The sequence below is a fragment of the Thunnus maccoyii genome, chromosome 22 (genome assembly GCF_910596095.1).
Source record: "Thunnus maccoyii chromosome 22, fThuMac1.1, whole genome shotgun sequence".
Lineage (NCBI taxonomy): Eukaryota > Metazoa > Chordata > Actinopteri > Scombriformes > Scombridae > Thunnus > Thunnus maccoyii.
The window spans coordinates 21,790,004-21,808,304 of record NC_056554.1 but is presented as its reverse complement, the minus strand read 5'-3'; the positions used below and the strand labels follow the sequence as shown (position 1 = coordinate 21,808,304).

At 36.4% G+C, this 18,301-nt stretch overlaps 1 protein-coding gene across 2 annotated transcripts in view; it reads left to right on the top strand.

Annotated features, from left to right (window-relative positions):
• The first annotated feature begins 2,860 nt into the window (after positions 1 to 2,860).
• stk26 (serine/threonine protein kinase 26) overlaps positions 2,861 to 18,301 on the top strand; it is a 30,643-nt gene continuing 15,202 nt past the window's right edge. For both annotated transcript variants that reach the window (XM_042400490.1, XM_042400489.1), the window contains exon 1: positions 2,861 to 3,192. In XM_042400490.1, the coding sequence (XP_042256424.1) occupies positions 3,172 to 3,192 (21 nt within the window). In that variant the 5' untranslated portion in view covers positions 2,861 to 3,171. The remainder of the gene's footprint in view (positions 3,193 to 18,301) is intronic.

Below are 18,301 nucleotides of genomic sequence, written 5' to 3'. Positions count from 1 at the left end.
GACACGCTGATGAGGTCTGAAAACTGCAGCATTGACCTGTTTACTGTCATAAAATACTAAAGAAACCAGAGAATATTCACATCTGAGAAGGTGGAATCAGGGAATTTGGGACTTTCCTTCTTAAAAAAATGACTCAAAACGATGAATCTGTTATTGAAATGGCAATTAATCCACTAACCATTGCAGCTCTTTGATCTACAGTGAATCATTTTCAGTAGACTATTAGACTACTGGAAGGAAAAACAAAAGAAACAAAAACAAAGCAAAAAAGGAAAAAACAAAGCAAAAAAAGGAAAAGGAAAAAACAAAAGAGTAAAGACAAAACAAAGGAAAACAAAGGAAAAAGAAAGGCAAAAAACTACAAAGAAAAAACAAAGCAGAAAAGAAAAAGAATAGAATAGAAAAAAGAGGAATAGAAGAATAGATGCTGATTCATTTTCCTACAATCAACGTAGCATTTCAGCTCCGTGTGAAATCTGCCTTTCCTGTTTTCAGCCCGATGTTGGGAATGTGCGTCAGTGTGAAATGCCATTGTATTCATATTTATGTGCATTACAACTGAAAATTTGACATCTTGTGAATCGTTCAGGCGATTAGTTGTGATTCTATTGATTAGGTTTCCATCTGTGTTTGAGTTTAGCACAACAAAACCTTTTGAGTAGACTTCCCCCAGGCTGTAAGTTGTGTACAATTAAATTCACTGAGTTAAGGATGAGGAATTTACCTTTATTAAGCATCGTTGAATCAATTTAATTTTATATATAATGTATATAAAGATTAAAAAGTGCAAGTATTATATTTAAGTTTAGATAGATTAAACATTTTTAAAGTCTGAGTACTTACAGGTCTTACTGCTGGTTTGTTGTCCCCATAATGGCCTTTTTCTTTCCTTTTTTGCACATTCATTAAGCCATAAGATGATCTGCAGTGTATGTAAGTGTGTTTAACATGTATGCAGGTTAAGAAGTAGCCTCTGTATGTGCACCAACCTATTTCTTTATTTTTCACATCTCTCATTATTCATTCTGTATATATTATATTTATACTAATCCATTTTACCAGTGGCTATTTGATCTTATGTTTGCCCTTTAATCTACTGGTATTATTGTAATTACATGTATAAAAATTCAATAAAATTGTAAAAAAAAAAAAAAAAAAAAATTAAGTTAACTAAACATATTTTTTTCATTTCACATGTACTTCATAAAATTATTACAGTTAATTTCCTTAAGTGATCAGTTGAGACAAAAGTTTTGAGTATTTTGAACTTATTTGGTTTTACAGTGCACATGACGCTGCCACTAACCAAATTAAGACACTCATTTGCGTAAGCGAGATGGATGAGATAGGAGGACAATAATTCGCTCTCTGCAGGATAAAGCGCACTGTTAGAGGGAGGTGGAATCTCAGATGAGATGTCACAGCCTATTAGAAGGCTCATGCTTCATCGTTTTTTCATACGACACACTGCTGTAATAACTTTAACGTGTTCGGAGCTTTATGATAAAAAAAAATTCTGACTGATAAAATTGTAAAATGAAAGTTAGGAGATAGTTCAGAGCACTTTCTACAACTGAATGTTGTAGTAATTGTGTCTCTATGTACCCACAACATCAAATAACATAATAATAATTGCATTGGACAACAATATCACATGCTATTGATGCTGTTTGTTGCTTCAACAAAAGGCGAAACACACACAGACAGTGGAGGGAGACGTATTCAGATCCTTTACTTAAGTAAAAGTACCAATACAACAATGTAAAAATACTTCATTACAAGTAAAAGTCCTGCATGAAAGAATCTACTTAAGTAAAAGTACATAAGTATTAGGAGTAAAATGTACCTAAAGTATTAAAGTGGAAGTATTTGTTTTGTCTCTCTGACTTATGTATTATTATATACTGTATGACATCATTAGATTATTAATACTGATGCATCAGTGTTAGAGCAGCATGTTACTATTCAAATATTTGAACTACTTTATATACAGTTAGCTTGTTTAGTCCAGTGGTTCCCAACCTAGGGGTCGGGCCCCTCCAAAGGGTCAGCAGATAAATCTGAGGGGTCGCGAGATGATTAATGGGAGAGGAAAGAAGAAGTTTTCAGTTTTTTGGACTTTTTCTCTAATCTTTGATTTTTGCTGAAATATTGGATCATTTGAACATTTATTGAAATGAAAGCTTGTGAGAAGTTTAGAGGGAAAAATCACTATTTGGTGGAGCTGTTAACAACTCATAGACATCTGAAATGTGACCCCGACTACACACTGCTTTTTGTAAGACGTCAAAAGCCAAAAAGGTTGGAAACCACTGGTTTCATCTTTAACAATGTGTTGTATTTTAAAAGCTTGGTATATTATCTATTGTGTCAAATCTTCACCTGAAAAATAACTAAAGCTGTCAAATAAATGTAGTGGAGTAGAAAGTACAATATTTCCCTCTGAAATGTAATGGAGTGGAAGTATAAAGTAGCATTAAATGATAACACTTCAGTAAAGTACAAGCACCTCAAAACTGTACTTAAGTACCATACTTAAGTAAATGTACTTGGTTAATTTCAACCTCTGCATACAAAACACATTACAAATTGATTTGCGTAAAACTAAACCACAGATTTGTACATTATTAGAGGCAGCAGGATCATCTGTGAATGAACACATGTGTGCACAGTGTTTGAACATAGTAAATACAGTAGAAAGAAGGAAGCAGACAGTGTTACAGTCACAGCGGAAGGTGGCAGTAGACATCCTCATGCATGAAGCTGACATGTCGCTCCTCCCTTGCAGTGGGCAGTAACCAGCTCGTCATCCTCCTCGTTTGCTCAACACTTTTTTTTTTTTTTCTTTTTTTTTTTGCTGCAGACTCTCACAGCAGGACGTGTGTGTGTGTGTGTGTGTGTTTTGTAGTTTGTTCATTTCTTTTCAGCAGCTGCTGTCTGCAAACAAACCGCCTTTTCTATCGGATACATTTCTCCATTTCTTACATTTACTACCTGCTTTTTTTGAAGGGGGGGAAGTTTTGTTGTTTTTTTTTTCCCCCTTGTTGTTGTTGTTGTTCTTGTGGAGGTGAAGCTCAAAGAGGAATTAAAAGAAAGCTAGACTCAAAGAAGAAGAAGAAGAAAACAGACAAACCTGGAGGAGGAAAAGGGCGTTCATACTTCGAAGTAACCATGGAAGTTCCTGGTATGCAGGTAAGTGTAAAGGTGGACGCGGTGGTGACTGTTTGACGCTTTGTTTGGTGTTTTTTAAGCGTCCATACGAGCAAACTAAACCAGTTTATCAACAGTGGAGGCGGCATCGTCCAACAACAGGCCATTTTCTATATATTTTAATCACATTAGCCGGTGTTTATGTGATCTAAAAAACATCCAGGAACACTTAATTCAATGATCCGCCTTCGGTCTCCGCACCCAGTTTGAAGAAAAGTCTGTGTAACGTTGCTAAAGCAGCGTAAACATGTCACAATAAAGTGACTTTAGTGTCCCTGTGGTGCTCTGTATTGAGTTTATAGTGAAATTATGACACATAATATTATTAAAATGCTCCTTCAGTGTCTTGTAACGTGTGTCTTTGCTTCTCCGTATTGAGTTAATAGTGACATTATGTTGTTAAAATCTTTTAATATATCTTTATATTATTTCTATAGAGACTTATAATGAAACTTTGGTACTCTTAACTAAGTTTACACACATCTTATGGTGTTTATATCTCATAGGATGTCCCTACAATCATCCTATTGGCTTATAATGTGACTTTGGTACTCCATATTGAGTTAACATGGTGCTTACGTCTCTCAATATGTTCTTATAATATTCCTGTAGAGTCTTAATATGAAACTTTGATACTCTAAACTGAGTTATTATGGCGTTTATTCTGCATAGGATGTCCCTGTAATACTCCTGTTGGCTTCTAATGTGACTTTGGTACTCCATATTGAGTTAGTAGTGATCATATGGTGTTAAAATATTCTTATAGTGACTTATAAAGTGGCTTTGCTATTCTAAATTGAATTTGTAGTGACCTCAGTGGAGTTTATATTTGTCGTGATATCCCTTTAAGATACTTATAATGACTTCTATTGTGATGCTGGTGCTCTTTATTGAGTTTATTGTGGCCGTAGGCATTTAAATCTCTCATGATGTCACTATAATATGACTTTTGTACTCTGTAGTTGATGTGGTGTTTATTTATCTCAAGACGTCCTAAAAATATTCCAATAGTGACTTATAAGGAGACTTTGGTGCTCTAATTTGAATTTATGATGACCTGATGGAGTTTATATCTCTTATGATTTCCCTTTAGTATACATGTAATGACTTCTATTGTGATAGTGCTACTCATCAATGAGTTTATTGTGGCCTTACCTGTTTAAATCTCCCATGATGTCACTATAATGTGACTTTGGTACTCTATACTGAGTTTAAATAACCTTGCAGTCACCTTTTAGCACTTTGGGGTGCTTATAATATCCCTAAAACTGCCTTTTCTGTGTGACTTTTTGTGTCATTTGAATATTCATGTAACAGCATATTCCCCTCAATGACTCAGTGTGTCTGTTAATTCATATGAAACATATTATTAGCTCAGTGTCGTTATCTGCTTTATGATGTGGGCTATAATAGGACTATACACACAGGGACCAATGTGTGTCTGCAATATATGTTACCATAATAGTGTCATAGAGACACTATTATGGTAACATATATTGTTTAGGGCTACAAGTAAGGATCATCTTCATTTTTCAGTTAACCGTTTGGTCTATTAAACATTAGAAAATAGTGAAAACCACAGAGTCCAAGAGAGATGTCTTATTTTGTCCAACAACTAATCCAAAAACTCTAGATATTTAGTTTATAATTATATAAAACAGAGAAAAGCAGCAAATCCTCACATTGGAGAAGCTGGAACCATAATAGTTTAGTAATTTTTGATCAGAAAATGACTCAAATTATTAATTTATAATGAAAAAAGTTGCAATCTACCATTTGTTCCAGCTCTAGTATTGTGTCTGTGTCGCTTGATAGTGGCTTTACATTGTTTTAATGTCTTTTATTCTGTTCCAAACACCTGATTTAACACCATTTATATGATAACCCATAAAATATATTATAGGATTGTATTTGTCATGGATTATTGAAGGTAAACCAGTAGATAAACTGTGTCACTGCCACTTGAAAAGGTGTGTAAGGTGAGTAATAAGCCTCCATTCTGCCTCCTGTTTGTCCGGCTCTCAGGTGTGTCTACCTGTGGGACCTGTAGGCTGCCTGGCTGTCAGCTCGCTCGCTCGTTCGCTTGTTCGCTCTGCCTGCTCTCCCGTCCCCAGGTGGGCGGGGGCGGAAGTGGTGTCACGAGCTGTTTAAGACAACACGCACCTGACACACGGCAGCAGCGGCTCCAACACAACGGCTGACAGGAATATGTGTCGTAGCTGCCAAGAAGATTGATGATGCGTAGTGGGATGTTGTTGTGTAACGCAGACGCAATTTGATTTATGGATTGACAGAAGTTTTATATTTGAGATGATTTTTCCAGCAAAAATATCAATCATTTAAAACATTAGTTGTTAGTTTAGTTGTTTTTTTTGTAGTTTGAACAATTTATTGGTGATTGTTCATTGGAGCATAAGCAAACAAACAATGACAGACAGGAATGTTGATGTACAAATCACCCGACGGTTTCAACAATAAACAAATCTCTTCTGTCTAACCGCCACATAAACTTACAAGAAAAAAATAATAGAATAAATAAATAACAAATGAAGAGAAGTTAAAGATAATTTAAAAATATATTTTAGTTTTTTCATTCAGTTATAAATCAAATAGATATTTTCAACTATTTGTCTGTTGGTCTAAATATTCTCTGGTAACTTAAAGCTGCAATGATTACTCAATCCATTAGTCAAAAAATTACCAACTATTTTGATAATCAATGAAGTGTTTTGTGTCATTGTTTATTAAAATATACTCAGCTTCTCTCGTTTTAGCTTCTTAAACGTGAATATTTTCTGGTTTCTTTAGTCGTCTATGATAGTAAGATGAATATCTTTGAGTTGTAGACTGTTGGTCGGGTCAAAACAAGACATTTTAGGTTTCATCTTGGGCTTTAGGAAACAGTGATTGACATTTTTCACCATTTTATAGACTGACTAATCGATTAATCGAGAAAATAATCCACACATTAATTGATAATGAAAATAATCGTTACTTGCAACATCAACAATAAATCAAATGATGACGTGTAAAGTGAGAGCGATTGCTTCGGTCAGCTTTATGCAGCGTTTTAGCATCTTTCAGCTCATTGTTTTGGTTTTTATAACCCACAACTTTACAGCAACAGGCAGCTGTTTCATTGAAAAGGCTTTAAACACCCACTGTACACTACCTGTCCTGCATAAAAAGGCTATAAAACAGTTAGCTGTAGACTAGCTGGTGAACATAGCAGAGCATTTAGCAGCTAAAGAGCCAGATATTTCCCTCAAGAGCTGGTGGAGACCAAAAACAGAGCTAAAAGAGAGTGAATTTTGGACTTAAATTCATCAGGTGGATGTGTAATAAGCAACTGATTACTAATACATTTGCCCTTCCAGCATCTCAACTGCAAGTATTTGCAGCTTTTTTGGTCTTATATGATGGCAAATTTGGTTTCAGACTGTTGGTCCAACAATACAAAGAGATTTGATGGCATCACTTTTTTGTTTTCTGCTATTTACCCTTAACTAATGAAAATAATTGTTTCAGCTCTAGATTTTTTTAAAAATCTGTACACTAATCAGTCAATCTAACACAGTCTGTTAGATTATAAAATAATTGCAGCCTTAGTGCTGTTAATGCCTTAATGAAAACCCTTATGCTCTTTCAAGTTACCGTCCAGTTACATAACGTCTGCCTAGTTGTATTAATTTGTGCATCTGGAGACAGAAGAGCTCTGTGGACTCCAGGACGTCACAGTTACACACACACGTACCTTTAGACCTCTGAACCGCCTCAGTTTTTCCTTCCTCATATCAATGGATGTGCTGTTGTGAAATCCCAGCACTTAGAAAATCTTTCCTAAAGCTCAACCAGCAGCAGACAGCTGATGTTTTTGTGGGTTAGCAGCTTATCACGGACACTTTATACTGGTTTTCACACCCTGTTAGCAAAAAAAAAAAAAAAAAAAATACATAAAGCAGATAATTAAGCTTCAAGTATTTTCGGAATAGAACCGCTATTACGTAAGTTCGACAGCTGACTCCATTATTTACAATGCTTTTACAGTCTGTTTCGAATAATAAGTTAATTGTTCAGCTGTAACATTTGCTGCCTCGGGCACATGTCTTTGTATCAACTCTTTCAGGGATTCCCACAGCGTATTATAGCGGAGGAGGAGGCGGCCGGCCTAGCCTGAAATACAGACTACTTTCACTTATGTCAGAAGAATTTAACACACTTCAGTGATCAGTGTCGTTATTGTTTAGTTGTTCAGTTGTCCTCTAGTGACTAATTTGATCCTGAGAGAGCAGCATGTCTGAGAGAGGTCTGTTGACGCCCAGAAGCATCCTGAACAACATAATAAGAAAATACAGGCAGATAAATACAGCGTCACACACTGCTAGTGGGTCACAAGTGATGACTAAGAGCGATTATTTTTAGTATGAGTCTGTACATTGTTTTTTTTAGGAAAATTAGACAGAGGCTGAACTGAGGGGCTGCACAAAGGGTCAGTACAAGATAAATAAGGAGTTTTTTGGGACTGTAAATCATGCAAAAATTCCAGTAAAGCCTCAGAATATAAATATAGAGCTGGAAAGATCTTCAGAAAGTAGATATACACAAACTTTTACAAAGAGAAAAATGAAACGTCAACACTTCAACTCAGTATCTTTGACATTGAACATTCGTGGAGCTGTGCAGTAACTTTCAGAACGGCAACACCCACTTTCAGGAGCACCCATTTCACACCGTGATTGGCCAGCTGTGCAGTGGTGAGAAAGGAGGAAGGGTTTGAGCTTCTCTCTCAAGCTTTCTTTCTTTCTTTCTTTCTTTTTTTTTTTTACATTCTTGACACAAACATTTCAGTCACTTTCAGGAGAGACTGCCTAAAAATATGCCTTGTTATACCCCATATTTAAACCATAGTTTCTCAAAAAGTAGGATTTGCCCTTTGTTTTTAATTGATTTATATGATGTTAAATTAATATCTTTGGTTTTTGGCTATGTGGTCATAAATATAAGCCGTTTTACTTCATACAGAACTGTCATTTCAGAGATATTTGATTTATTTTTAGTTTTCTTTATCTACAACAACACAAACGCTGTTTAGAAGCAACGAAACAAAAATGCGATGTTTTTATCAATGATAATGAAACTGAACTTTGCTTCTTGTCGTTGTGAAACTCAATCAGCTGCTCCTTTGTGTCTCTCGATTAAAATCCGTGTCAGCGTCGTTAACAACTGATATGATGCCGATTTTATACGGTTTTTTTTATTGTTTAATTGATGGATGACGTACTGGTTGTTTTTAAGGGAAATCCTTTGAGTGATTCACACGTTTATAACGACACCTTATCAAATGATTGTTAGTTTGGCGCTATGTCAGGTTTATTATTTCCTCTCTGACGAAGACAACAACATCAAGACAAAGACCATTAAAGCCTTGTCATATTTGTCTCTGTCCAAGTCAAGACGTTCAATGGCATTTCATGAGTGGAAAGCTAAAAAAAATAACTTTAATACAGCAGAGAATCTTGATTTTAAACTTCACTTCCTTAAGCGTCAGTGCTGAAGTGCTAAAAGCTGCAATTCTTGATGTACAAAAACAGAAAATAAGACTTCCTGTTTTTCTTGTCAACTTAAAGTTCTTCAGGAGATCAGCTCTTTAAGTTTCAGCTGAACTTGCCTGCACACTTGTGCTGTGAACCTTCCTGCCGTGAATCACTCTGATGATGTGAACAGGTACGGGACACAGTTTAGCGGAGTGGAAACCATCTGCAGGCGTGCCGACAGAGAGGTGGCCCTGTTCAAACACCAGGGAGTGTCCTTCTTCTTCTGCTCTCTGTAATTTTTCTATGGCTGCACCTTTTTCAGAGAGCCAGTTCTCACAGTCAGGCCTCCCGTCCTGATATAATCACAGCCTCCTCCAGACTGAAACTTAAAAGAGACGCTTCGCTTGCATGTGTGTATCTGGGCGAGATTATTAATTAGCTGCAACCACCAACCAACCACTCTTCAGTTTTAGCTGTGGTTGGTGAGTCAGTTTTTCTGTGGTGTGAATCATAGCAGAACACTGGTTTTGTTTACATATGTTTTATTGTTTATTTAAGAGGGAAGATGTATGAGGTTATTTTCAGGTCTATAGGGGATTGTTGTCTTTTTGTCAAACCCTCAGATCATAACAGGAACCTAAAATATCCAAAGAAAACTGTGAGCTGAATATTTCATGTTTATAAAGATGAACCTACAGAGAATTATCAGTGACTCTGTGGCTCCCCTCGGCGTTACAGAGCTTTGTAGCTCATTGTGTAGCTGTTTTGGTTCTCATAGCGACTTTGGAAACCACTTGGCAAGTTTTCCAGATTAGGGTGGCAGAGTATTTTTGAGAACTGACCAAAATGTATCTGTTGTATCACGTATAAAAATCTTAAACATCAGCATTGACTCAGTCAGATTCTTAATCTGTTTACTTGGTACTTTTTTAGTACTAAGATAGTTCCTGTTATATTTCTCATTTCAGCATGTGTTTTCTAGCATATTAGAAATAGTTGCATTGTAATGGTTGGCATATACTGTACTGTACTGTGTATCTCTCTTTAATGTTTTATTTATTTAGGTTAGGGTTATGGTTAGGGTTACCTAGGGGTTAACCCTAACCCCTTTTATCATTATTTTTCCACTCACTCACTTAATTTTCTAAATAACTGAATTTACTAATAAATTACATGCAGTACAAGTGATCCAAAGTTTGCAGGATTTCTTGGTTCCTTCACTGTCCAATTTTTTGATGTGAGTCATAATCCTCCCTCCAAATAAGGAAGTAATGAATAAAAATAAGATCATGTCGAAATGATAATCATAAAAAAACGTACCAATGACACACAAGACAGTTACATACAGTATATTGTAACGGTGAGTGTACAAAGTGTACAATTAAAATACAACAACAACAACCATTATCACCATTGTTACGACAGTCATCATTATCAATTGACGCAATTACTTGGCATAAAGCCTCAGGGTGTATTTACATTTTAACCGCTGTGTGTAAACATGTAAGTAGCCAATCAGGTGTGTTTTGTATGTAAAGGTAAATTAAGGTGTTGAAAGATTTTTTTTGGAATTGGTACAGAAACTCAGGTATTAGCGCTAGTAACGATAAAATATTGCGGCTATGTTTGAGGAGTTTATCTTTTTAAAAATCAACCAGTTTTAATGTCCTTCAGTGTGTTTGGAAAACTTGTTGGATGACTCAACAAATCATGTTTTTTGAGTTTAGTTTAAAAGAAACAGGAAATATACGAAAGCGTGGTGAGATTTTCACATGATGCGTCTCTGCAAAGGTCATTTTTGAGAATGCTGGGTTTGTACTTCCTCCTCCAGCAGCTGTGACCTTTGACCTATAATACATAGACACTCATACAGCTTTTTTGTTTGGATATTTGGACACCACTTGTTAGTAAAAACATGGATCTCTCGCTCTCTCTCTCTCTCTCTCACTCTGCTTCTCACTTAGTCCCTCACACACACTGTTTCCATAGCCTTGTCCAAGTTTTCCTGGGCCGCTGAATGTTTGCATGTTTGACGGACCAGGCAGAGTTCACCGACCTCTAAAACCCAGCTCTGCCTCTCTCTTTGTTCTTTCTATCTACGCAGCTTTGACCTCAATCCACCTCTTATCACCAGTGTTACCCTTATCACCATTTAACCTACAGTACAGCTGTAAAACTCAGGTGTGCGTCCATTTACTGCTGTTAATTCTTGTTCCTCCTCTGTAATATTTAAATCTTCTGTCTTTGTTTAAGCTTAGTCTAACGTCATATAAAATGTGCTGTAACGTATGTTGGGAACATTGATGACACTATACACAGAGTACACAGACTTGACAAAGATTTTGCTTGTGGCTTGAAATTGTTCAGGAAAGTTACTGGATGGAAAATTTGACCTACCTTCTGAAAGTTAAAAAAGGTATTTTTTTACAGAAAGTGTGACTATTTATATAAGTCGAGTTGCCAAAGAAGTAACCTGAACGTTTAAAGGGGACGGATCATGCACATGTCCAGGTCTATATTTTTAATCTTGGGCTCTACTAGAATATCTTTGCATGATTATCAGTTCAAAAAAAGTGACGTGGCTGAATCCAAATGGAAGAGGTCATGTTTTCTGTCTGCCAGCACAGATGAAATCTAAGTTTACCACAGCATCTCCGCCACCTGATGCTGATTTCCCCACCTTTGCTACAATTAGGGTACACAACTGTAGACAAAATTCACGGTTCGGTATGTACCTCGGTTTTGTGGTCACAATTCTGTACGATTTTGGTACAGCAGGGAAAAAAAGAGAGGTAGAAAATCACATTTTAGTCTTTTATTTTGGAAAATGCTAACATCCAACAATAGCTCATTGAGCGAAACTGTTGCTCAGGCAGTTTATTTGTGCTTCAGTGGAAACTATTTCTCAAACATTTTAGTAGGCTTCAGTGGAAAAAGAAAGCAACCTTTCTGTTTCCTGCAAGGAGTCAGGACACCTGCTGATAGCTGTTGTATGCTCATTTTATGGTCTAACTGTAAATAAAGTTGTTGAAACTAGCTCCACCTCCAGCAGCTACAACAGTATCATGCTGCTCTAACGCTGATGCTTCACTATTAATAATCTAATGATGTCATATATAATAATATATCAGTCAGAGGGACCAAACCACTACTTTAACTGCAATACTTTAACTACATTTTTCTCTCTCAGAACTGGTTCTTACGACATGCCGTCTGATCACGTCAGAAATCAAATGTTTTGATCGTTGTTCTGAACGGCTTCAAGTGAGAAGCCGACCATCATGGAGAGGTGAGAGTGGGACAGCGAGAAATTGTGTCATTTCACTATGGAGATAACGGAGCATATATTAATAATAGTGTTGCACTCCGCCAATGTTACGGGTCTCTCGTTTGTCAATCTGACGGCAGCGACACTACAGGGTAACCAGGCTACCTTGGCTAAGCCAGCTAGCGTACAACCATTAGCATGCTATAGCTAAGTGATGCACTGCCAAAACGTACTCTAGAATTATTGTTCTGCACTTTGGACTAAGTGGATTATTAAACTATTTTGACAGTAATTGTTTGGGTCACTCTTTGCACGACTGCACGCACCGAACCATAACATCCATACCGTGACGGTTCGGGATGAATACACGTACCATTACACCCCTATCCATTATGTACTAAGCAGCACACTGGCATGGCTCAGACTCTTCATCCAGTTGGATTAACTATCCAACAATTTGTTCAGGTTAATGGATGTACAGTGAAGAAACTCCAAAAAAGCTTTCTCAGTGAGTTCTCAGCTTCACACATGATTTGTATTTAAGTAATGATTTTCCAGTGGACTTCCTTAAAGGCAGCGGCATTAGAACTGGGACTTTTGTGGCCAAACTGCCAAGGATTTATCAGAATGAGCAACATAATCAAAGCACACTCTTGACATTGTGGCTTTGGTTAAACATTAACATGAAACACCTTTTTAAAATCTAGAAAGTCGGTTTATTTGCATTCATGTAATTTTCCTTGAATGGCTGTAACTGATAAGCTAAAATTAAAATTCCCAGACTGCGTGTTCCCAGACAGTTTTTTAAACATTATTTAACCTACAGTGAAGCATTAACTGAAACTGTTTTTTAACAGTGAGAGATGACGGTCTTGTGTTACGTTTCTGTGTAGAAATACAGAATTTATCTATGTCAACAAAACAGCTCACATGGTCTGTAATGGTTAAGCCAGCATTGAATATTTAACTTCCTTCTTTCAGGTCAAAGTATAACCTCTCAAGTTTATATAATCTCTCTTCCAAGTACAGTCTGTTGTGTTTACTTATTTCATGTTTATGTGTTTTGGTGTTTATGCTGTTAACTCCAAAAACTCTCAAGAATTTCAACCACTGAAGGATTTAGAATCATTTTTGGAGAAAAAGTGCTTCTCTTGAGTTATCCTGGGAACTTAGATAAAAGATTTTTGCTCTACAAATATGCAGTGTGATGTGAGTCAGATGAGTCTGGTTGTGACATTTTGAATAAGCTGAAGTTTATTTAGGTGTTGTTGGGGAAGGCATGAGAAGAGTGTATTGCACTAATCTAACCGGGATGAAATGAATGTATGAATTACTGTTATGAAGTTCCTGACAGATAAAAAGACCTGATTTTTTTAAAAATTTTCTGAGTTGGATAAAACATGATTGGACAACAGAATTAATATGCTGGTTGAAGTTGAGGTAGTTATCAAAGATAATACCGAGGTTTATGCAAGAGCTAGTAATGTGTGATGAGAGGGGACCAAGATGGGAGGAAATGAAATTCTGTGATGAGTCTGGACCTATAATAATAATCTAGGATTTTAACTGTAGTTTAACTGTAGAAAGTTTGACACCATCCAGTTATTGTCGGTAGTGCACGTGTGGAGGTTGTTTAATTGATTGGTGTCATTCTGTCAAAGGAGAGATATAACAGTGTATCATTGGCATAGAAATGGTAACTAACACTGTGTTTCGTAATAATATGACCAAGTGGTAGCATGTAAATGGAAAATAGTACGGGGCTGAGAACAAATCCCTGTAGAACTCCATATTTTAGCGGCACTGAAGCTGATTGATAACTCCCAGTTTCCACACAGAACAACCTCTCTGAAGGATAAGAATTGAACCAATCTAAAACCAAACCTGAAGTGCCCATTCAATTTTTAAAACGTTCAATTAAAGTATTATGATCAACAGTGTCAAAAGCCACAGACGGATCCAACAGGAGTAAAACAGTATGTTGACCACAGTCAGCTGCTAAGATCTTTTAAAACCCTAAGGAGTACAGTTTCTTGACCTGCCCTAAAACCCGACTGAAATTTCTCAAAGAGACCATTACCATTCATGAAGGAAATGATATGTTCTGCTGACCTTTGCAAGGAAGGGCAGTTTTGAGATTGGCCGGAAATGTACTGGGTCTAGCGTGTTTTTTTAAGGAGAGGTTGTACTACTGCTGATTTAAAACAACCAGGAAGAAGGTCAGATGAAAGTGAGGAGTTATATAATAATAAGTTGATAAATCCACCAGAAATGGACAAGTTATGACAAGGGTTTCTTTAAGGAAATCTGTAGGAATGATATCAAGAGAGCAGGTGCAGTTCTTCATTTTGGTAACAGTCTCAGTTACATGTTCAGTTGTTAGTTTATCAAAGGAAGTTAAGGTACAGTTGGTGCAAGGAAGAGAGGGTTCAGTGACAGTCTGGCAAACAAATGAAATATTGTTTCTAATGTTTTTGATTTTGTCAGAGAAAAAAGATGGAAACTGTTCACATTTATCAACAGATGGCTCAACAGCAGGGAGTGGACTTGATGTGTGACTTACAACGTTAAAGAGGAACTTGGGGTTTGATCTATGTTTATTAATGAGGTCATTATAATATTTCTCTCTGGCTGTTTTCACTGATTGATTAAAGGTCTTCATTAAACCTCTCAAAGTCTCCAAGTCTACAGGCTGTCTAGAACTCGTCCATCTTTATTCAGTCCTACGCCATAACTGCTTTAGAGATCTGACCTCATTGGTTAGCCAGCGCTGAGGTGTGGTTTTGGGTTTTCTAGCTCTTAAGGGAGCCACAATGTCCAGAATATTTGCACATGTTGAACTGCAAATAGTAGTTGCATCATTGATAGTCATTGAAGAGTCAAAGCTGAAGTCGAATTTAAAAACTGTGACTGTGTTATGGACATAAGTATTAAAATCTTTCCTTGGATGACAAACGCACACACATAAAGAGGAAATAAAAGGAAATCATAAGTAGATTTTTTTTTTAGTGGCTGTGCTCCTTTAATGTAGGGACTAAGTATTGATATTGCATCATTTTGAGATTTGTACTTTTGTGATACATTATAAAAACACAAATCACAATACTGCGCCATTATGTCTACAGCACTGAGTATGAAAATGTGTCCAAAAGACGGCACAGAATGCTTTGCTGTGTAATGTTTTGGTATCTTATTCTTTGCAAATCTACTGCTTGACTTGAGTCATAATTTCCATACTTTTTAATGTTACTATATTTAGACAGAATTTCAGTTTTAGTTGGTTTTATGTCCTTTCATATTACAATTATGGCTGCAACTAATAATTCTTTTGATTTTTTGCTTAATTTGTTGTTTATTTTTTTGATTAAAGAGTTAAATGTTTAGTCCATAATTAGTGATAAATGACTTAAACTTTTAAATCTATCGTCATAATTGTTGGCAGCAAATTTTCTGTCAATGATTAATTGTTTCAGCCGTAGTTATGAAACAGACGGAAACAAGACAATAGCAAGTTGTGTTTGCTACTAATAAACATTACGTGAACAAAAATAGTGAACCATAAAGTCAAGATGTTCAAGGCCACGCACACCCTCGCAGGTCATTTAAATAACTGCGTCTGACTGGACCTCTGCTGTGGTTGACAAGGCGGAGCTGTGCTGGCAATAGCCTGACGTCACCAGATTATGTGGGCTAATAGGAATGATAAAGATGTTCAGTAAGCTGTAGTGTCATTAAGAGTTGTAAAAAAGCTGTCAGGAGATAATAAGTGATATCTAACATATAAGCAATATGTCAAACACACACACACACACTGTTCTGAGAGGAGGTTTGTCTCAAGTTTCCTTTTCAAGTGGAAATTTTAACCAAATTTCCAGAAAATGGGTGAAAGAAAATGAGAATTATTAAACTGCGTGTTTCCACTGACAACTGTCATGTGGATATTAAGAGTTTGGTGCATCGGAATCAACAGCTGGTAGCGTTGATTTTCCAGTGTGATACCATTAATCGATCGCAGAAGAAGAGGGCGAGACGAGGTGACCATAATTAAAGAGCGGCAGTCGAACCTCAAAGGGTGGAAAACGTGATGAAAATATGACAACGTTATTTATATGGAACATTATTTGTCTCTTTTCTTGATACACCAACTTTTCAACTTCAGCAAAACGTTATTTTTATTTATTTTTTGTTCAATATTTTGATTTTTCAATGAATTTTCTAGCGTTTCTCCTCAGAGTTTTTTTTTGTTGTTTTGCTGTAGGATCATTTAGTCTCTCGCTACATGTTTTAAATACACGTGTACTGTGATAATGTCTTATTTTAGTGAAAGTTATTGATATACTGGCACCAGATATTGCTGGTTTTGGCTAAATAGATCAATGAATCAATTACTTTATTTATATCCCAAAGGTGCAGTTGTTTGTGCAGCAGTTTAACACAGGAAGACAACACAAAGCACATGAACACAACATATATATGAAAATTAAATAAATATAAAGGAAAGCAGAGTATAGTTACAATACATATATAAATAATGTAAAGTTATGAGGTGTCTAGGATTTTGGTTTGAGTGCAGATTATAGATTTTAACTGTAGCTGTACTTCGCCGTTTCTTTGTAGTTTTTATTTGAGTTCAGTGGTAAATTTAATATTACTGTTTAGCCTCCTGTTCGTTTATAGCATTTAATTAGCATCATGTTGCTCTCTGTGTGTTTAAAAAGGTCCAGACTCTCTGAACTGTTGTACTCTGATCTCAGCTGTCTATAAAACCTTGTGAAAGCAAATTTTATAGTATTTTAAAACATTTTTTCTTCAGTTGCACATCATGACAAGTTGTTTTTTTATTGTTATGTGTAGTCATACCAGCGTTGTCATGTCAAGCTTCTGTATTATTGTGTTGTTGCTCTGTGATTCCCCTACATTTCATCTCTGTATTCTCTTCATTGTGTCTCTGATCTTTACTTGTTCTAATCTGTTTTCTCTTGGTTTCACTGCACCAAGCTGAAAGTATCATTAGACAGTAACCACTGTATTTGCTGACAGGGTGTGGCAACATTGTGGGCACACTGTGTGTGTGTGTGTGTGTGTGTGTGTGTGTACTTGTGCGTATGTGTGTGTGTGTTGTGACTGTTTCCTTTTTTAGCCCAGAGTGGAAACTCAACCAGCATCATAGGGATGTCGTACGCTCCTGTTAGTGTGCTTGTTAAATGTTCTCCAAACAATTCATGGAGTTCATGAACAAAATGTGAGTGTCATCGTCTGTCTGTGTCTGTTTGTTTTTGTGTGTTAGTGTGTGTGTGCGTGTGTTACTCTGACTTGCATAACAAGTGCTTGTTGAGGCCATGATGGCATTACGTTAAACACTGAAACTCTCTCTACAGTTGACGCTGACAGGGAGGGGAGCTGCTAAACAGATGTGTGTTTGTGTGTGTCAGACGGGTGACGTTAGATCCGAGGACGTCTATTATTAGCTCGTAATTTTGTGTTTGCAACTGAAGTTGTGATGATTATCTAACTTAGTTGGTTGTTGCTAGAGCTGGAATGATTAATTGATTAGTTGCTAACTATTAAATCACCAACTATTTTGATTATTGATTAATTATTTTGAGTCATTTTTTTAAAGAAGAAAATTTCCAAATTCTCTGATTCCTTCTATGATAGTAAACTGAATATCTTTAGGTTGTGGACGTTTGACATCTTGGACTTTGGGAAACAGTAATCAACATTTTTAATCATTTTATTACATCTAATGAACCAACAAGCTTATAGATTAATTGAGAGAATAACCGCCAGATTAATCAGTAATGAAAATAATCATTAGTTGCCGCCCTGGTTGTCGCCAGTCGTCCCAGGTCTCTCTTTTTCAAATCAGCTGCTATACCTCATATTATTTTCTATATTTTGAAAATGATGCTCATGACATTAAAAGGTGTTCTGTTTGTTTTATACTCCAGTACATTTACACTAGCCTACTGGTCAAAAGTCTTAGAACACCCCAAATTTTCCAGTTTTTTATTGAAATGTAAGCAGTTCTATCCAGTGAATAACCTTAAATGGTATTTCAAAGTTATAAAAAGACATTTTCCATGTAGTAATAAGTAACAACTCATAGCTTTTCTTCAGCAATGGAAGTAAATGAAGCCTTGAAAACTGAACAGGTGTCCAACTTACTTCCAAACCATCTGTTTGTGTAAAAGCACGGAGGAGGAAGTGTGATGGTCTGGGGCTCTTTTGTTGGATCCAGAGTGACTGGCAACCAGGACCAAAAGGGCCATGCCAGTATCCTGTAGTC